The following is a 22,419-nucleotide window of genomic DNA, read 5'->3' as shown; positions in this document are numbered from 1 at the left end:
CCACAATGTATGTATTTGATCATGAATACAGGAGCTCACTCATCAGGCCTTCACTGAGTTCAGGGCATATATATTCGACCATCTATCCAGTTTGATTTTCCTCAAGGATAAAGGATCAAGGATCAGTTTTATTCACCATATACATTTACATATATCTGAAGTTCTCTGTGTTGTGTTGAAGACAGTGAATTAGTTCTGCTCTTTGGGTGAGAAAAGCTTTTTCACATATATTTAATGCATCCATCAATCATAGGCCCGAATGCTTGTTTCCTGTTACATCAACCATCTGCTTATCGGGGACAGTTTCCCTCTAAAGTGAAAAGTAAACTTTATATTCAAGGATCAAGCACCAACTTTATTCACCATATACTTTACATGTAGTTGGCCAGTGGTGTAGTGGCGTCAACACCACACTCCGAGGTGAGTGGACCCGGGTTCGAATCGAGCTGGCTTGTTACACACTTTCCATCTGCGCAACTCGGCCACATAAAACAAAAAGACAAACGAAAGGGTAAGGCGTCCGCCTGAAGTGCCTTAAGGCGCAGAGAGGAACAATAATGACATTTACATGTCTTAGAAATTTGCTGTGGTGTATTGGAACAAAAGAACAACAGCATTCCAAAATTGTGAGAATAAAGAATTATATACAAAGATAAAGTTAGTGGTTAAATAGAATAAATTATCTGACTGTTTAATTCTTAGATTAGACTGTTTAATTGTTATTTTCTTTTCAGTATAACAATTAATTATCTGCTTGTATATTAAGTGTTTTTTAAATTTTTTTGCACAACAGTTTAATTTATCTCTAGTCATTATGCAAATTATAACTCTGGAAAGCTCTGGAAGCTTCTTTGTTCTGCATTACTTCAGTGCTTTCTCATTGGTTATCTACAGTTTTGAATGTGCTTTCTAATTGGTTAATTCTTATCAATAGATTTTAATGGAATTTGCCTTATCACTATGGGTATAAAATAGCTAAACAAAAAGCGGTTCCATCTTAACCTTCTTTCTTCTTTTAATCTTAGCTTTCTCTTTCTTGTTCAACAATCCTCTCTTCCATCAACCCTTAATAAAATAATTGTGAAGCAACATTTTGTGCCTCTATACTGACTTCTGAAAGAACTGTTTACAATGCAGTGCAGTGACTGAGGGAATAGATAGAGAGAGGATGGGGGCCATTTTAGAATGGTTGGTCAGACTAACTGCCTGGGGGAAGAAATGTTTTTGTTTTAATTGCCCTGTAGCACTTTACAGCAGGGAGCCTGTGGAAAAGGCAAGTCCAGGCTTGGTAGTGTCCACAGTGATATTTGTACCCACTTCTTTGTCCTTGTTGCTTTCTGAGTATTTTGCAATTTATTTTTCATCAAAATAGGAAGTAAAATAATGGTTTGGATGCCTACTGATCTTAACACCGGTACCACAGAACACAGGGAGCACAGAGCTTCGCAAAATACCTTACACCTGGTGAGAGTAACTGTTGTTTGGGAAAGGGCTTGACTTACTTTATAGTTTCAATCCTGCAACTTCCCTGATTAAATCCGAAACCAAAATGACAAGCCAAGATCTGTGAACTAGGTATTAATTTCAGTATCACCTGCCTTTATTTTTTATGATCTGTTAATATTATTTTTGTGCTGTATGTGATATATGTACTGTGTTTTGCACCTTGGTCCCAGAGGTATGTTGTTTTGTTTAGCTGTATACATACATTTGATTGAAAGCCAATAGCTTGAACTTGAACTTGTGGTTTCACTATTCAGTCAATGTCCTTAATTAAGCATGTTAAACAAAACTTTTAATACTCAATTCAGAAAATTCAAAGTCTGGATGTAGATCATGTACGGACAGTCTTCTATGGCTTATTCACTTCCTTTAGCTTTTTAATAAAGATAAAAGATAACAATTAGCTTTATTTGTCACATGTACCGTACTATGCAAAAGTCTTAGCCACATATATATAGTTCGGGTGCCTTAAAATTTGCATGGTACTGTATTTGTCAATGTAGAACAGAAAGTGAGTTTGTAAATCTGCAGGGAGCAAAGGATATTGGAAATGGCGAGGATGGAGTGCCACAGGAGTGATGTGGGACGGGTGGCAGAGGGTGGGTGTGGGATGAATGCCAGGGTGGATGATGGCGCGGGTGCAGACACATCCAGCCTTGAGACGCCAGACGAGGTCATTTGATTCCAAACAATTGCTTTATTGATCATTACTGAATGTCTCTCTTGTGCTACCTGTTCCTTCCTCTCTCCCTTGACCTATTCCAACAATGATTCCCCTCTCCCTGCCCTCTTCACACTCTCAATCCACCATAGAGACCCGTATCAGAATCAAGTTAATCATCACTCACATATCTCATAAAATTTGTTTTTTTTTTTGTGACAGCAGTACAGTGCAATACATAAAGTTACTACACTACCGTGCAAAAGTCTTGGGCACCCTAGTTACACATTGTATATGTGCCTAAGACGTTTGAGCAGTACTGTACATTGAAACATCAAAAGATAGAGTGAAATGTGCCGTTTGCATCAATGACCTACACAGGCTAAAGATATGCTGGGTGCAGCCTGCAAAAATCACCATCAAAGAGGCCCCACAACTCATTAACCCTAGGTCTTTGATTTTGGACCCATGAGACCAATTAACATTCTAACATCTTTGGAACATGGGGAAAAAAACTGGAGCATCCAGAAGAAAATCACATGGTCCTGGGAAGAATGCCCTCTGGATAGTGGCAGGAAATGAACCCAGTCACCAGCGTTGTAAAGCATTGCGCTAACCACTGGGCCAACATCTTGATTAAAACACTTGATGTTTTCTTAAGGGTAGACCAAAGATAATTTTGGTGCTTCATCTGGAGTCACACAAACAGAGTATTATATCATGATAACAGGCCTTTAGCCCAACTTGTCCATACTGACCAAGGTACCTGCCGGAGTTATTTCCATTTGCCCATGTTTAGCTTATATCTCACTAAACCTCTCCTACCCATATACTTGCCTAAATATCTTTTAAATGTTATTATTTTACTTGCCTCAAATACTTTCTACATGACACCAGCATCAACTAATTCTTTTATAAAGTACCATTCATGAAGTGAGATACACTAAGGGAATGTCTGTGGATAGACCTGCAGATAAGCCATCAGGAAGAAGGTGTGGGAGCCTCAGGACTCACACCACCAGGTTCAGGAACATTTATTACTCTCAATCATCAGACTCTTGAAAATAAAGGGATAATTTCATTCAACTTCACTTGCCTATCATTGAAATGTTTCCACAACCATGGATGCACTTTTAAAGTCTCTTCAGCTTATGTTCTTAATATTTATTGTTTATTTATTTATTGTTGTTGTTGTTGTTGTTGTTGTTGTTGTTGTTGTTGTTGTTGTTATTATTATTGTTATTGTTATTATTATTTCTTTCTTTTTGCATTTGCAGTTTGTTGCCTTTTGCGCAGTGGTTGAATGCCCAAGTTGATGAGGTCTTTCATGATTCTGTTATGGCTATTATTCTGTTATTGTCCCATCATTGAAATTGTCCCACAGCCAATGGATTCATCTTCAAGGACTCTTCATCTCATGTCCTTGATCATAATTGTTTATTAATTTGTTATTATTATTTCTTATTTTTGTAATTGCTCAGTTTGTTGTCTTCTGCACTCCGGTTGAACACTTTAGTTGTGCAGTCTTTCATTGATTCTGTTATGGTTTTTATTCGATTATGGATTTATTGAGTGTACCCCCCCCACAAGAAAATGAATCTCAGGGTCGTATATGGCAACGTATATGCACTTTGATAATAGGTTTGCTTTGAACTTTTGAACTTTAGTGGACTAGTTCAATGGCCTTAAGCATGTGATAAATAACTCTAAATCTGATCTGGAGGCATTCTCTCCACATCCGTTAGAATTTAGATATTTCAATTAATTCATCTCTAGCCTTCTACACATTAGCAGAAACAGAGTCTATCCAACCTTCTGCCATGAGACAATCTGCACATCCCAGGTCTTAGCATTGTTTTGTCTATACCAAATCTAGAGAGGTGGCAAAATCACCCGAAGTTCATCTGGGACTATTTTGGGAAATGTCTTTCAGTGATGTACATAGAAAGGCAGGTCCTGAATAGGCTTTGGAAAGGAAGTACCAAACTGTTGACATATATTATGCCGCTGGGGAAACACAACATATGAGGGAAATATAATGTAGAATCTTTCAGTAGAAGAAAGATACACTCAGTGGCCAATTTTATTAGGCACATCCCATAGCTGATAAAGTGGCTACTGAGTGCACGTTTATGGTGTTCTGCTGCTGTAGCCCATCCACTTCAAGTTTCTATGAGTTGTGCATTCAGAGATGCTCTTCTGCATATCACTGTAGTAACAAGTGGCTATTTGAGTTACTGTCACCTTCCTGCCAGCTTGAATCAATGAGGCCATTCTCCACTGACCTCTCTCATTAACAAGGCATTTTTTGCCAGAGATTTGCCACTCACTAGGTGTTTATTTTTTTTTCATCCCATTCTCAGTAAACTCTAGACTCCAGTGGTGGTTGTGAGTGAAAACCCAAGAGATCAACAGCTCTTGAGGTACTCAAACCACACCGTCTGACACCAACAATCATTCCACCGTCAGAGTCACTTGGATCACATTTCTTCGCCATTCTGATATTCTGTCTGAACAACAGCTGAACCTGTTGACCATGTCTGCATGCTTTTATGCTGCCACATGATTGGCTGATTGAATATTTGCATTAACAAGCAGGTGTACAAGTTAAAGTGGTCACTCAGTGTAAGTAGAAAAGGAGACAAGATCAGTGGACATGTGTCAAGTGAAGTAATTGAGGAGAAGTACTAGCCAGGCAGCAAACCAAAGTTTGAAGGTTGTTGCCAGGAATGATCTGCCGGAGGGACTCAGAGGGAGACACAAGAGGCTGCAGGTACTGGAGTCTGGAGAAACACACAGTCTGCTCAAGCAACTCAGCAGATCAAGCAGCATCCATGGAGGTCCTTGGGAGGTGGAAGGATTGTTGATGTTTCTGACCAAAAACTGAAGTAGATGATTTGACCTGAAATGTCAATGATTCCTTTACTCCCGCGGATACAGCATAACCTGCTGTTCCTCCAGCAGATTGCTTTGTTTTTGGAGGAAACTCAGTGGATTAGGTTGAAGATTGATGAAATTCAAGATTAAGCAGGGCGCAGACTGATAGATCAAGTTGGAAATGAGATGGAGAATTAAATTGGCTGGCAACAGCAAGCTCAGGGTTGCTCCTTTGGACTGGTCCCATTACCCAATTTGTGTATAGTTTCTCCAATATAGAAAATACCACATTGTGCACTCAACTGTACCAACTGCAGTACACTGAAAGCGACAGAGAAAGCGTAAAGATGTTGCCAGGACTTGAGGATCTGAGTTACAGAGAAGTGTTGATCTCCCCTCATTCCCTAGGATTTAGGAGAATGAGGGGGAGATTTGAGAGAGGTGCAGTATATACCTCGCATTAGACAGAGTAAATGATCTCAGCCAGTAAGTTGACTAGTTATTTGTTTCCATTGATGCTGCCTGACCTGTTGAGTTCCTCCAGCATTTTGTGTGTGTTGCTTTTTATTTGCCCTGAGGTTGGATGAGACAACAACTAGAGGTCACAGGTTAAGGGTGTAAGGTGAAGTATTTAAAGGGGAACATGAGGGTGATCTTCTTAACACAGAGAATAGTGAGAGTGTGAAATGAGCTGCCAGCTGAAGATGTGGATTTCAAGATATAACAGAAATTTGGATAGATACATGCATGGGAGGGATATGTAGGGCTACGATCCAGATGCAGGGCAATTGTATGAGGCAAAATAATAGTGTAGTACAAACTAGATGGGCCAAAGAGCATGTTTGTGTTCCTTACTGCTATTTGACTCTATGACTCTAATGGGAAGTACAAATAACTTGCTCAATGTGAACAGGACTGAACTAGAAGATGCACACCCTTTCCTTTGCAGACCAGAACAAGTGGGGAAGCTGATCAAAAAATTAATGATAGTTTTGTTGAAAATAGAAGGATAACCTAATTTCAGGAACCGAGATGTTGAACTGGTTGAGGTGTGGTGGCACTGGGTTCACTGACTGCAAATCCCTAAACTCAAAAAGAGATTTTAATCCCTATCCAATATGGATATCTACAGGTACTCACACTACACGGGGGTTATACTCTATCCCCCTACTCTACAAAGACTTACTTATTTCCCTGTCTAGTCCCTGTGGTGAGGTCGAGCTGCCAATATCCACTATTTGAGTGGTGGGTTCCAAGGAGGAGATGCTTCCAGCTAAAACAACAGTTTCAGTGCAGTTATTTTATTTTAATGAGACACATTTAAATTTAGACAAATAATTCTTAACCCTCAGAGATGAGTTCTAATTTATAAATGATTTCCGAATTAACACAATATTTACAAGCTACAAAGGATTCTCAAGTACAGGTGCGATTCATACAAACCAGAGGAACCAGAATGCAGAAACCAAAGGTTTAAAAATTATTTTTAGTTCTTTTTATAACCCCAGCTTTTTGTTACTCTCATTGTCATTCCTAACAATCCCCTAGTCCTTCTGAAATTTATACTATTTTCTGTTAGATGACATCATTTGCTTAAGTTCTCAAGATACCCTTGCTGGGACAAAGTAATTCACACCAATGATCTTAATGCTTCAAGTGACAGAGATCCCAGTACACAAACATTCCAACTTGTAACCATGTCTGATGTGCTAAGTGACATAATCTCATTGTTTTGAGTCTGACCAATAGAAATAAGTCTCCTGGTCACTTACTTTGCAAAGCTGTGCCTTCAACATCAAACCGATTGCTGCTTGCTATTTACATTACAAACTGAAGACTGGTTCTTGTTTACAACAAAAAGCTAAACAAATAATATTTGTCCAAAGTTTAACTTTATCATCAACAACTCTGTCTGACCCTTCGGAACAGTCATGCCACTGTGTTAGAAGGTAAAGTTTAGCAATAAACCTCTTAGACCCCTGAAAGTGACTATCCATCACACATGCTCTGATTGAATGCTGGAGTAGGCGTAACATGCTCCTACTCTTAATTTATGTAGTTATTGTACATGCTATTGATTTTACCAAGGGCAATAATGAATGAGTGTAAAGTGGTAACTTAAAAAGTGTAACTTTATTTGTCACATGCACAAAGAAATATTGAAATACAGTGAAATGGGCCATTTGCGTCAACGAACAACATAGTCCAAATATGTGCTGGGGACAGCTCACAAGTGGTACTGTGCATCCAGCACCAACACAGAATGCCCACAAATTACTAACCCTAACTTGTGCCTGAATCCTGAAGAAAAAAATGAACAACAAAAGAGATTACTGTTGGGACCTGAGGGCCTGAGTTATAGGTTAAATAAGGTAAGACTTTATTCCCAAGAATTTAGGAGAATGGGCGGGGGGAAGGGGGTTGTGGGTCAGGGGTAAGACTTGATAGAGTTATACAAAATTATGAGAGGTATAGATAAGATAAATGCAAGTGGTGGAAGCAGGTTCAATTTCAAGAGATATTTGAATAGGTACATTGATAGAGGGTTATGCAGATGATGGTTTGGGTGTAGGTTGATGGTACCAAGTAGAATGATAGTTTGATATAAATCAGATGGGCAGAAAGAATATTTTGTGCTGTATTGTTCTATAACTCTGAAAAACATGACATCATGAAAGGTCTTGTGTAAATGCAAGTGTCTTCTTGACCTGGATCCCCAATTTCTTATCACATTTCCATCCTATTTTCTTTAAAAATAGCTCAAATTTTTATCTCCTACTTTCAGACAACAAGGTTAAAAAAACAGTTTCAGGTGTTTAGAAAGTAACTGCAAATCAGAGGCTTCACCCTTGCTAAAAATACACCATAAGTCCTGACGAAGGGTCTCGGCCCGAAACGTCGACAGCGCTTCTCCCTATAGATGCTGCCTGGCCTGCTGTGTTCCACCAGCATTTTGTGTGTGTTGTAAAAACACACCAACATGGTTTTAAGATGGACTTCATGAGCTGAAGGTCTTCTGTTAACTGAAACTTTCTTTTCTGCTTTAACTAAAACACTTTACTTCAGTGTTAAATTTCAAATTTTGGAACCCTGCACTTCTTCCTCTTGGCTTCCAAATTCATTTGGGAGGAGGGGCCACACTGGCTGTGGAAACGTCACCTCCATATCAAAACTATTAAAGCAAATAGCTGGTGCTACCTCAGTGTATACGCTTTGCCTCATTAGGAGTTGTTACATTCATTGTCCGAGTGCTTCTTTCAAAAGAAACGTTACATAAGATTATTTGGAGCATTTAATCTAGTGTTGCATGCTTTCAAATCATAGTTATGGTAAGTGAATATTTCTGTTTCCTCTTTTTCTTTTGTTTACACGAGTTTGCAAATCCACCTATTGTAAGAAAGATTTGAAAGATATTGTCAAATTATTGAAACAAAGAAGCTGTGTAAAGCAGCAGAAATAAACATCTCTTGAAAGGTGCCAGTTGATTGTGACTAATTTAAGATGCATCATTCTCAACCAGCGTGGTTAAAATATTTGAAGTACAGCAAATATTATTTTGTGACTGCATGTGCTGGATGATAACTATAGGTGCTGTGTGTGTGACTCTTAGCCCCTGAGGGATATTGTTTCAGTTAACTGTATATAGGTGAACAATTAAATAATAATAAACTTGAACTTGAATGTGCTCTACTGAAATAATTGCTCTCCCTTTGCCATTATTTTATTTTTACCCCATCCTTGGTATGTTTTCCTTGAAAGCTTCTTGTTCCAAGGTTTGCTTCAAAAGGTATTATTTTAAATGTACAGCATTTGAGTGTTCAGGCACTGTTGACTAGACCAGGTTTGCATGATTGCATGTGTTTAAGCTCCTTTAAATGTCAACAAAGAACTAATCACACTAATATAGGACCATATAGACCAGGTATCCACCTGAAAAGGCATTCACAAACGAGGTCGTGTTAATCCATTTTTTCGGGGACAGTTTTCCTACTGTCCACTTTGTTTTAAATTACTGGATTCAAACTGTCAAGCTCCCTTGATGGGGCTTGAACCTTCAGCATCCATTCCACTAGTCGCAGATGCCCTGGCTGAAAACTACACACCTATTGCCCAAAAGGTATTCACCAGGAGCACTGCATACGAAAAGACCAAAGTATTACTGGGGATCTCTACCACCCATCCCATAATCTCTTTGACCTACTAACATCAAGGTACAGATGCCCGGGTTCTGGAGCTTTTCGATCAGCACCGTCAGAATGATGGTGTTAAATGTTGAGCTGTAATCTATAAACAGCATCCTGACATAGGTATTAATATTGTCCAGGTGATCCAAGGCCACCTGGAGAGCCATGGAGATCACAACCATTGTAGACCTATTGTGGTCTATAAAGCAAATCAACTTAGATTTATTGCATTTTTTTTTGATGAAGATAAACCGGCATGGATTAGAATAGAGTTAGATAAGATAGGAGAAAATATACCAGAAGATTTTATATATAAATGGGGATCCAAATGGATACGGGAAAAGAAAGAATCTCTTATATTAAAACATTTAATTGATTTATGGAATAAGATAAATGTTGATGATGAGATAAAGAAATCTTTATTAGCAAAGAGAACCCTAATTCAAAATAGACTCATTCCCTTTACAATGGATAACCAACTTTTATATAACTGGTTTCAAAAAGAGATTAGATATATAGATGACTGTTTTGAAAGAAGTATATTGATGTCATTTGATCAACTAAAGAATAAATATCAAATATCAAACAACACTCTTTTCTGTTACTTTCAATTAAGGCCTTATTTAAGAGATAAACTGGGCCAAACAATGTTAATACCGAAGCCTAATGAAATAGAAATTTTAATTCAAAAAAGAAAAATTAAAAATTTACTTCTTGTATGTATAATTTGATTCAAAAACTGACAATTAAACAAGGAATTCATAAGTCAAGACAAAAATGGGAAAATGATTTGAATATTAAAATTGATGAAACAAGTTGGTCAAGACTATGCCTTGACAGTATGACAAATACAATAAATGTCCGACTTAGATTAGTACAATACAATTTTTACATCAATTATATATTACACCACAAAAAATAAATAGATTAAACCCAAATTTATCTGACCAATGTTTTCAATGTAATCAAGAAATTGGTACTTTTTTACACTCTACTTAGTCTTGTTTTAAAATTCAACCTTTTTGGATAAATCTAAGACTTTTACTGGAACAAATTATTGGAATACAACTTCCACATAACCCAACGTTACTCTTATTAGGCGATATTGAAGAGATAATACCGAAACCTACATTGAAAAAATATCAGAAAAAATTTATAAAAATTGCATTGGCAGTAGCCAAAAAAGCTATTGCAGTTACTTGGAAATCAGATTCATATTTAACAATGGACCATTGGAATAATGAAATATATAGCTGCATTCCACTTGAAAAAATTACTTATAACTTAAGAAATGAATATGATATATTTTTGAAAATTTGGTACCCCTATCTACAAAAGATAGGATTAAATATATAGGTCCTTTGAAGATAAAATTATTAGTTATTTGGGGGGGAAAAAGATATATACTAAAGTTATTTTGAACTCCATGGAGCATATGGAGATCCCCCTATATCCAGGCAATCCTTCTTGCTTTCTTCTTTCTTTCTTTCTTTTTTTTTCTTTTTTCTTTTTTTTAGACAGGGATGTAAGGGGGAAGGGTTAAGGGGAGGGGGAGGGCTAATATTAATTTTCATTACTCTATTATTCTATTCATTGTATACAATTCTCTTAAAAATTTAATAAAAAATATTTTTAAAAAGACCTATTGTGGTGAAAGGCAAATTGCGGTGGGTCCAGGTACTTACTGAGGCAGGAGTTGATTCTGGCCATAACCAACCTCTCAAAGCACTTTATTACTGTAGATGTGAGTGCAATAGCGGTTAAGGTACTTCACTCTGCTTGTCTTAGCCACTGGTATAATTGGTGCCCTTTTGAAGCGGGGGAGTTTCTAACTGTAGCAACAAGATATTGAAAATGTCTTTGAACACCCCCGTCAGTTGGCTGGGACAGGTTTTCAGAGCCCTACCAAGTATTCCAGATATCTCATATATCTGATAACCTCAGAATGTCTCAAAGCATTTTTCAGTGGCATACCGTTTGTAAGCATGTCACTGTTGCATTAGCTACTCAGTTGCCACAGTACTGCATGCCTCCTGTACCTAAACAGTGGCCACTGAGTGTGAAGTATTTTCGTGATCTGCCACTGCTGTAGCCCATACACTTCAATGTGTTGTGTGTTGAACGTGTTAGCTACCCTCCCCTGACCTCTCTCACTAACAAGTCGCTTTCGTCCACAGAACGGGATGTTTATTTTTTGCTTTCTGTACCATTCTCTCTAAACTGTAGAAACTGTTGTGCATGAAAATCCCAAGAGATCAGCAGTTTCTGAGATACTCAGACTATCCCATCTGAACAACACCTCTTGAACGGCTTGACCATGTCCACGTGCTTTTACACATTGAGTTCCTGCCACATGATTGGTTGAGATTAGCTATTGGCATTAATGAGCAGGTGTGCAGGTGTACCTAATCAAGTGACCACGAGTATACACTCACAAACAGCTCTGTGGTAATGATCAGATAGTCTGTTCTTGTAAATTCATTTGAAGGATTGTAATTGGGCCAGCTAAACGATCACTATCAATCTCACATGCAGCACAGAATGGCCCATCGAGCCATGCTGCCCAATCAGTACAAGACCTACCAATCAATTGGATTGTGGGAGGAAATCAGAACGACCAGGGAGAACAGACAAGCTCCTTACAGGCAGTGGTGGGAGTTGAACCCAGGCTGCTGGCACTGTAAAATGTTGTGCTAACCATTGTGCTGTCCTACTAGTGAGCTGTAATTATTTATCATTCCCAAGAGAGGATGGATTGGGAAGAAATTCAGGATCTGCAAGTGGGCAACTTTTAACCAGAGTTTGTGAAGTACATTGTTGTAATACAGGACATTTTAAAATTTATTTGAAAAGCAGAAGTCTGCTGTTTCATTGGTTGCACCGATAATCACCACAAGCTACCATATGTGAGGTTATCAGATTTCTGCTCCTGCTCATACATCCCCTTCCTGATTACGACTCGAACTTGTGATTGCCTGGCATTTTAATTCCAACTTTATTTAATTTATTATTTCATAGACAAAAACCATTCAGACCACCGAGACCATTTCAGCTCCCAGCTGAACAATCCTATCAAATTCTCTAAGCCACTCCACATAAGTTCAAGCTCAAGTTCAAATTTAATTTTCATTCAAACACACATAAATATAGCCAAATGAAACAGCATTCCCCTGGGACCAAGGTGCAAAAACACTTTACCAACAGCATACAGCACATTGCACAAAGCACATAGCAAATAGCACATAGTTCAAATAGAACATAGTTACCACAGCAGAAAAACATAAAGAATATAATAATATAGCCCAATCCCTGAGTAGCACAACCTGTAGATTGATGGTAAATTGTCTTGGTCCAGCTTGCTTTCCATCACTAAAGAGGTAGTGATGAGCAAACTGGAGGGCCTGAAAATAGATAAGTCCCTGGTCCTGATGGGATGCATCCCAGGGTGCAGAAGGAATTGGCGGAGGTTACAATAGATGTGTTGGTAATCATTTATCAAAACTCTCTACACTCTGGGCAGGTCCCAGCAGATTGGAAGACAGCAAATGCCACACCACTTTTTAAAAAAGGATGTAGGCAAAAGACAGGCAACTATAGGCCAGTTAGCTTAACATCTGTAGTCGGGAAAATGCTTGAAGCTGTTATTAAGGAAGAAATAGCAGAACATTTAGAAAGGAGTGGTTCCATTAGACAGATGCAGCATGGATTCAGAAAGGGCAGGTCCTGTTTGACAAACTTACTGGAGTTCTTTGAGAACATAATGAGTGCAGTGGATAGAGAGGAACAGGTGGATGCCGTATACTTGGATTTCCAGAAGACGTTCAATAAAGTGCCGCACAAGAGGCTTATAAATAAGATACAGATGCATGGAGTTGGAAGAAATGCATTGGCATGGATAGTGGATTGGTTAACTGATAGAACGCAGACAGTTGGTATAAATTGATGTATCTCCTGTTGGCAGTCAGTGGTGAGTTGGGTGCCGCAGTGGGCGGTGCTGGGCCTGCAGCTGTTTACCATTTACATTGATTGATTGAGTCTGCATAGCATAGCAAAATTTGCTGATGACACTAATCTAAGTGGAAAAGCAAATTGTACAGAGGATGTGGAGAATCTGCAGAGGGATATAGATAGGTTAAGTGAGTGGGCCAAGGTCTGGTAGATGGAATACAACATTGGTAAATGCGAGATCATCCACTTTGGAAGGAATAACAGAAGAGTAGATTATTATGATTATTATTTAAATGGTGAAAGATTTCAGCATACTGTTGTGCAGAGGGACAAGGGAGTGCTTATTCATGAATCGCAAAAAGTTGTCTTGCTGGTACAACAGGTTATTAAGAAGGCAAACGGAATGGTGGCCTTCATTGCCAGAGGGATTAAATTCACGAGCAAGGAGGTCATACTACAACTATACAGGGTACTGGTGAGGCCGCACCTGGAGTACTGTGTGCAGTTCTGGTCTCTATACTTGAGGAAGGATATACTGGCTTTGGAGGCAGTGCAGAGGAGGTTCACCAGGTTGATTCCAGGGATGAAAGTGTTAAACTATGAGGAGAGATTGAGTCGCCTGGGACTATACTCTCAGGAGTTCAGAAGAATGAAAGGGGATCTTATAGAAACATATAAAATTTTGAAAGGGATTGATAAGATAGAAGTAGGAAAGTTTTTTCCATTCGTAGTTGAGACTAGAAGTAGGGGACGTTGCCGCAAGATTCAGGGGAGAAGATTTAGGATGGAGATGAGGAGAAGCTGTTTTTCACAGAGAGTGGTGAATTTGTTGTATTCTCTGCCCAGGGAAGCAGTTGAGGCTTCTTCACTAAATATATTTAAGAAACAGTTAGATAGGTTTTTACATAGTAAGGGAATTAAGGGTTATGGGGAAAAGGCAGGTAGATGGAGCTGAGTTTATGGACAGATCAACCATGATCTTATTGAATGGCGGGCAGGCTCGATGGGCAGGATGGGTACTCCTGCTCCTATTTCTTATGTTCCTATATTTTTCTAATGAGCGAACACTGGCAGGGCCCCCACCCAGTAAGGATTCCAGCACGCCCTACAGAGACCTCTGCTCCCTCCCACACTGCCCTCGGCATCTCCTCCCCTGGCAACTGTAATAGGCAACCCACAGCAGGAGTGCCATATCCTTGCTACAACCAAGGCAAATCAGGTTCCTCGCCATCCATCTGCCAATGGACCAGTGAACCAAACTTGCAATATTTTACGTTACCTGTGCATAACAGGATCTTGCGATCTATATAAAAATGTCCAAGTCAAGCATTTGCACTGCACGCTGTCTCGGCACAACAGTGTATAGAAAGCCTAGGCGATAACACAACAACGGTATGCAATAATTCCAGCTCCATCGCACTTCTGCACTCACTGGTGTTGCAGTGCTTAACATTGTAAGTAACCTGCAGTATCCTGTGATCATAAAAATGCGTTCAGGATGAACAAGTACACCTTTGATTGAACTTGGACTGTCCACTTCATTAGGTACACCTCTGTATCCGCTCATTAATGCAAAAAACTAATCAACCAATTATGTGACAGAAACTCAATGCATAAAAGCATATAGACATGGTCAAGAGGTTCAGTTGTTGTTCAGACTAAACATCAGAATGGGGAATAAATTTGATCTCAATGACTTTGACCGTGGAATGGTTGTTGGTGCCTGACAGGGTGGTTTGAGTATCTCAGAAGCTGCTGATTTCCTGGGATTTTCACGCTCAACAATTTCTAGCGTTTACTGAGAATGGTGCAAAAAACAAAAAAAAACTCCAGTGAGTGGCTGTTCTGAGAGCAAGCATGCCTTGCTAGTGAGAAAGATCAGAGCAAAATGGCCAGACGGGTTCAAGCAAACAAGTAACAATAACTCAAATAACCACATGTGACAACAGTGGTATGCAGAAGTGCTTCTCTGATGGGCTACTGCAGCAGAAGACTATGACCATATACTCAGTGGCTACTGTATTAGGTTCAAATGATTCTTAATAACATGGTCACTGAGTGTATTATAGTTGATTTACTTGGGGATGTCAGAGGAAAATAGAATTTCCATGCAATCACGAGAACAAACTCCAAATTAGAAATTGTGTCTAAAGTTTATTGACAAGAATTCCAACAGAACATAAGTGGCTTGGCCAAGTGATACCGTGGGACATAACATCTCAATAGTAGGACCCGCAATGAGCAATAATCAGCGTCTGCTTAAATATTGCAAGTAACACAGAATACCCAAACCTATCAAAATAAACTTAACAGGCTTAAAAAGAAGGCACCAGGAGACTACATTATAAAGAGCAAGTCATTCAAGAAAAAAACACAAGCAACTCAAAATGATTAATGACTCCTATTAAACAACAATTAACCAGTTCAGGTGCTCCAAAAATCCTTGGAGCCCAGTGCCCTCCAGTTCCCCACACAAGCCCAGATAGCTCAATACAAACAGGCATGTTGGATCAATATTGAAGACTCTGAATTGTTGTGCTGCTGCTCCTCTCACATAGCAGCACTGGAGCCCAGCATTTAGCATGATGCATTACAGTACAGGCAACACAGGTTCAGTTCCCACCACTGCCTGTAAGGAGTTTGTACATTCTCTGCCTGATTGAGTGGGTTTCCTCCCACAGTTCAAAGCCATATGGTTGGGAGGTTAACTGATCATCATAAATTGTCCTGTGATTAAATCAGTGGTTTGCTGAGCATCATGGCTGTATCTCAATAAATTTTTTAAAAGTTCCATTTTATGCTATCCAGTATCCTCCTTCCCAAATAGTCCGAACCTTCCATATCCCAGAAGCCATCTCTAAATTGACTCAAATCACCTCTTTCTTCCCACTGAGAAGGCAGTAAAGTGTTCATCTTTGGAGCAGAGATATGCCAGGTCCAGATATCATAGCCTCCAAGCCATTATTACTTGCTACCACCATAATCTTTTTGGTGGCCGTATTGCATGAACAATTATTTGGCTGTCCCCCTACAGTTTAGTACCATCCTTTGTCTGGGCTGGGGGAAGTTTCCAGAGAATCAACAGCAACAAGCACTTCCGTTTCTATAGTGACGCATGTAAGGTGCCATCATTAAGGCAACTGATCAAGATCCTAGGTAAAGAATGTCATAAAAATATAAGAGTGAGAAGGAGAAGGAGAGGTTTCTGGAAAAAGTTATAGATTAATACAGCATGGAAACAGGTGCAGATGCTATCACGTCCATGTCAACCACGGTGCCTTCCAGGCTCGTCCATTTGCTTGTGTTTGGTCCGTATCCTGCTAAATCTCTCTTATCTATGTACTAATCCAAATGGCTTTTACATTTTGTTGTTGTTCCTGCCTCAGTCACAGGGTTGTATATAGTGGCATATATATACATTGATAATAACATTTACTTTGACCCACCTCCTCTGGCAACTCATCCCAGATGTGCTCCACATCTGCATGAAGACACTGCCATTCAGGTCCCTTTGAAACCTTTTACTTCTCAACTTAAACCCATGCCTTCTAGTTTTTAGCTCCCCTTCCCTAGGAAAAAGAAATTGTGCTTTAATAAGGGACTTAGGAGTCCTCGTGCAAGACTCCCAGAAGGTTAATTTACAGGTTGAGTCTGTGGTAAAGAAGGCAAATGCAATCTTGGCAGCTATTTCAAGGGTAATAGAATATAAAAACAAGGAGATAATGCTGAGACTTTATAGGAAACTAGTCAGGTCGCACTTGGAGTACTGTCAACAGCTTTGGGCCCCATATCTTAAAAACGATGTGTTGTCATTGGAGGTTCAGGAGGATGATTCTGGGAATGAATGGATTAACATATGAGGAGCGTTTGGCAGCTTTGGGCCTGTATGCAACAGAAATTTAGAAGAATGCGTGGGGATTTCATTAAAACCTATTGAATGTTGAAAGAACTAGATAGAATGGATGTGGAGAGGATGTTTCCTATGGTGGGGGGTATCCAGAACTAAAGGGCACATCCTCAAAATTGTGGAGTGACCTTTTAGAACAGAGATAAGGAGGAATTTTTGTTTTTAGCCAGAGAGTGGGGAATCTATGGAATGCTCTGCCACAGTGCCACAGACTGCAGTGGAGGCCAAGACCATGGGTATATTTAAACAGAAGTGATTGTCTCCTGATCAGTCAGGGCGTCAAAGGATATGGCAAGAAGGCAGGTATATAGGGTTGAGTGGGATACGGGATTAGCCATGACGGAATGGTGGAGCAGACTTGATGGACTGAATGGCCTAATTCTGCTCCTATGTCTTCTGGTCTATAAATGTAAGAAATTCCACAGATACTGGAGGTCCAGAGAAACCACACACAAAATGCTGGAGGAACTCGGCAGGTCAGGCAGCATTTATGGAGATGAATCGTGAACTGATGTTTGGACCGAGAACCTTCATCAGGACTTCATCCTATTTGATGGCTGGTTCTTCACTTGCAAAGATCAGGCGGGAAGCAGAGGCCACAGGAGTGACGATACAGTCATTGGTAACTATAGAAGCCAACTCTGGATCTGTCACAAGCCAACTGCTGCCACTCATTGACCTTGATATTTGCCTGAGGGAGCTGCTGCTTAAGTTGGTCTTTGTACCTCTAGCACGGGGCACCACGATCTCTATTGCCCTGAGAGAGGATTGCTTTCTGTAACCTGGAGTTGTCCATACGAAACACGTGGCCCGGCCAGCAAAGCTGCTTAAGGAACAAAGTGGCTTCAATGTTTGGAAGTTGAGCCTTCTTGAGGACCTCATTGTTGGAGAGATGATCCTGCCAGCTGATACCCATGATGGAGAGGAGGCAGTGCTGTTGGGAACGTTCAAGCCACCAGATTTGCTTACAGTTGAAGACCCAGGCTTCATAGCGGTATAGTAGTGTTGTGAAGACGGCAGCCCTGTACACCTGAATCATTGTGGACAAACGCTGCTGGTGGTTCTTTCACACATGCTACTGGAGGTGCCCAAAGGCACTACTAGCTCTGGCAAGTCAATTGTCAACATCCCAAACGTCGTTGGAGATGATGCTGCCCAGGTAGGTGAACTGCTCAATTGTGGTGAGAGGGGGTCGCCAATGGTGATCTGAGGTGGGATGTAAACACCACAAGGAGGCTTCTAATGGAGGATCATTGTTTTCTTCAGGCTGACCATTAACCCGAAAGCCTTTATAGGCTTGGTGAACCGTGACTGCAGCCTGTAGCACGTCCTCCACATGCATGAGAAAAGCACAGTCATCTGCATATAGTAGCTCGAGAATGGGCTCTTGCATGGTTTTTGTACGGGTGAGAAGGCAGAGTACATTGAAGGTATTTCTATCAGTGCAGAATCGAATGCAGATGCTCTCTGCTGTGGTCTCTTTTGCTTCCCATAGCATCATGCTGCAAAAGATGGCTAAGAGCGTTGGTACTAAAACCCAGCCTTGTTTCACGCGGTACTGATGGACAATATGTCAGACAGGTCACTGTTGTGTTTAACCTGACCAGTGAGGAATTTCAGGGGTCATCCAGGCTTCGACAGAATCTTCCAGAGACCATCATAAGTGACTGTATTAAATGCCCTGTACAGCCCCATGGTCTGATCAGGACACCTCTCCTGTATCTGGCACAGGGCAAAGATCATGTCGGAAGTGCCTCTGTTCACTCTGAACCCACACTCACTCACTGCGAGATTGCCTTCGGCAATGGTAGAGATGATTCAGTCCAAGAGAATTCTGGTGAGGATGTTCCCAGTGGTGAACAGTAGGGTAATGCCTCTGTAGTTTGAGCAATCCAATTTATTCCCTTTGTTCTCGTACATGGAGACAATTACAGTGTCACATAAGTCATTTGGGACTGAAACTTTTCTCCCAACGGATTGTGAACAGGTTTGTGAGTTAACTCAGGAGAATGTATCCACCCATTTTGTACATTGGGACCCCAACAATCCCTGGAACTGCATGACCTAATATACCCCTCAAACCAGGCATTCTAGGGACTATAGTCCTAGCTTGCCCAACCTCTCCCCTCTAACTCAGGTTCTCAAGTCCTGGTAGCATTGTCATAAATCACCCCTGCACTCTTCCCAGTTTAATGATGTCTTTCCTATAAGAGGGAATCCTCCAGCAGCCTGCAGTACACAGGTGAAGATGCAGATAATAATGAAGAATATGAAATGCAAAGAACAAGTATTTCTTATACAGGACCCTTGCCTAGATCATCCCACTCCACCACACACAATCTCTCCTTTCGCTCCAGACTAGGGACTGGTATAACATATCCAGGTCCAAGCATAGTTTCCCACTGCAGGTCTTTCAAATTCTCAGCCTCAATCTCTTTTGAAATTATAACTTCAAAAACCAGTGGTCAAATTAATTAAGCTGTTATCTACATTCTGCATGTGCTGTGTATTATCATTTCATTGTGTTGACCATTATATTTCAATGATTGGTTTACACTCCGTTTCCAATTAAAGTATGTTATGTTACTGAGCACGAATCAAAAATTAATCAAAAAACTGTCTCTGGTGTTGATAAGGATTTTGATCATTCTTTTTAATGCCTTTTGAATAAGATCTTACAACAACACCAACATCAGCATGCTAATTGTCCCGGAGAATGATCTTGAACAAGAGCAGAGATGTTCAATTTAAAGACCTGGCAGCTATTGGTATTGGTTTATTCTTGCCACATGTACCAAGATACAGTAAAAAGCTTGTCTTGTATACTATTCAAATCATAGGTAGATCAAATCACAGGTAGATTGTGAGTTCAAAAGTCCTAGTTATTATACTAGGAAAGCATTCAACAGTCTTATAAAAGGAGCTGACTTCTCTTTTAAGACCATAAGACATAGGAGCACAATTAGGCAACTCATCCCATTGAATCTGCTTCACCATTCCATCATGGCTGATTTATTATCCCTCTCAACCCCATTCTCCTGCCTTCTCCCCATTGCCTTTAACACCCTTACTAATTAAGAACCTATCAAGCTCTGCTTTAAATATCCAATGGCTCGGCCTCCATTGTCCACGGCAATGAATTCCACAGATTCACCACTCTCTGACAATAGAAATTCTTTCTGATTACTGTTCCAAAGGGACGGTCTTTTTATTTTGATGTTGTGCCCTCCGGTCCAAGAATACCGCACTATAGGGAACTTGCTCTCCACATCCACTCCATCTAGGTCTTTCCATATTCGACAGGCTTCAATAAAATCCCCCTCCTTCTTCTAAACTCCAATAAATACAAGTCCAGAACCATCAAAGGCTCCTCATATGTTAAACCTTTCAATCCTGGAATCATTCTCGTGAACCTCGTCTGTTCCTTCTCACATGCCAACACATCTTTTGAAAGCTCTTTCAACTGTATTCCCCTTGCTAGTTTATGCACATTCTTTCAGCTAACTCTGTTCCTTCCTTGTATTTTCCAGGAAAATAATGGGGATTGTGTGGACATCAACGAAGGTGTGGAAAGGTTCTACCTCACAACAATGTACAGTGTCGAGTTCATTGTGGGGCTCATCGGGAATGTAACTGTGATAAGTGGTTATATCTTCTGCCTGAAGAATTGGAAGTGCAGCAACATATACCTCTTCTTCCTCTCCATCTCTGATCTGTTATTTATTTGCACTCTTCCCATGTTTGTTGTCCAGTATGCAAATAACAGTGAATGGTTCTATGGTGAAATTTGCTGTAAGTTTAATCGATACTTCCTCAACTCTAACCTCTACCTGAGTGTTCTCTACCTCACCTGCATCAGCATTGACCGCTACTTGCTGGTAAGAAACCCGACAAGGCTTCACTGGTTCCAGAGAAAGCAGACGGCAATTGTGATCTGTTTCACCTTGTGGGTCTTCGTCAGCTTGGAGCTGATACCAATGTTTACATTCATTGGCCCGAAGAACATCACGGATAATGAAGATCACATTGTGGTTTGCATTGACTATGCCAGTTCGGGGAACGCGTGGGACAGCATTATTTATAGCATATTCCTCACCATCGTTGATTTCATCCTCCCGCTCTGTGTCATGGGATTCTGCTGCATTCAGACAGCTAAGAGCTTAAAGAAAATAAGTGCTCAACGCCGCAGGAACATTAAACTCGAAAAGCCCCATCGCCTTGTAATATTGGCATTAGTCATTTTCACAGTACTCTTTACCCCTTATCATATCATGCGAAATGTCCGTATTGCTTCCAGGATGGACAATGACCTATCGTTTTGCAAGCGTCGGGGCATAAAGGCTGCATATGCCCTCACGAGGCCTATCGCTTACCTTAGCTCTGCGATAAACCCCATCTTCTACTTCCTGCTCGGAGATCGATTCAGAGAGATCCTCTTCAGGAAGATGCCATTTGTGGGGCCAAGACTGATGTCCTTAAAGTCTTCAGCGACCAGCATTACTCATTAAACCTCCAAACATCAAGAAAGCTCATCGGCCATATCTTCTGAGTTTTTTTTTTTGTCCGAATATTTTTGTTCTTGGACTGCTGCTGGAGATGTGTTGAGATCCATGCCACCTGCTTGATTCATAACCATAGACAAGTCCAAGTTTAAGTATATTTTCCGTAAGGCCATAAGACATAAGAGCAGAATGAGGCCATTCAGCTTGCTTCGCCTGATTAATTGCTAATTTATTACTCCTCTCAACTCCATTCTCCTGCCTCCTCCCCATAACTTTTGATGCCCTTACTGACAGAGAACTTATCAACCTCCGCTTTAAATATATTCAGTGACTCGGCCTCCAACCATAGGCATGTATAGAGCTAAACAAATGACCATTCCACTGGGGCCAACGTATGAAACGTTGTATGTAAAGTCACACACACAGCTCATATCTTTACAACCCAGCTCATGCAAACACAAAATAATATTAGCACAGGTCTCTGAGTTGCGTGGCCTGAGGATTGACAGGTTGACATAAAGTGTGAGGTGCAAGCTTATGCGAGACAGTATAATGTTACCGGCATTAATAAAGCAAGCAGTTGTATAAATATGTGTAACAGCAGCAATAAAAGATGAAAAATGACCACTGTGGGATGAGGGTGTGTCTGTGAGTTGGGGAGTGGAAAGGGAGGGGGGGTTGTGGGTAACGGGGTGGGAGCAGGCAACAATATACTATGACTGGGATCTTTGTTTGAACATTTTGTGTTCCCATGGCAACCTTCCAACTAAGTACTGACTGGGCAAAAACAAATAACTGCAGATACGAGAGATTTAAAGTAACACCAGAAAAAAAAGA

General features: G+C 40.3%; 1 protein-coding gene across 1 annotated transcript; it reads left to right on the top strand.

Moving 5' to 3' along the window:
- The first annotated feature begins 8,260 nt into the window (after positions 1–8,260).
- Positions 8,261–22,209, top strand: LOC140724466 (succinate receptor 1-like). Its single transcript, XM_073038920.1, has 2 exons — positions 8,261–8,370; positions 20,611–22,209. Exons 1-2 carry the CDS (start codon positions 8,368–8,370, stop codon positions 21,586–21,588), a joined length of 981 nt encoding a protein of 326 aa, XP_072895021.1. The 5' UTR covers positions 8,261–8,367; the 3' UTR covers positions 21,589–22,209.
- The last annotated feature ends 210 nt before the right edge of the window (positions 22,210–22,419 follow it).

Source organism: Hemitrygon akajei, chromosome 3 (genome assembly GCF_048418815.1).
Source record: "Hemitrygon akajei chromosome 3, sHemAka1.3, whole genome shotgun sequence".
In the NCBI taxonomy this organism is placed as follows: Eukaryota; Metazoa; Chordata; class Chondrichthyes; order Myliobatiformes; family Dasyatidae; genus Hemitrygon; species Hemitrygon akajei.
The sequence above is the reverse complement of the archived record's forward strand: the minus strand, read 5'-3'. Positions and strand labels throughout refer to the sequence as shown.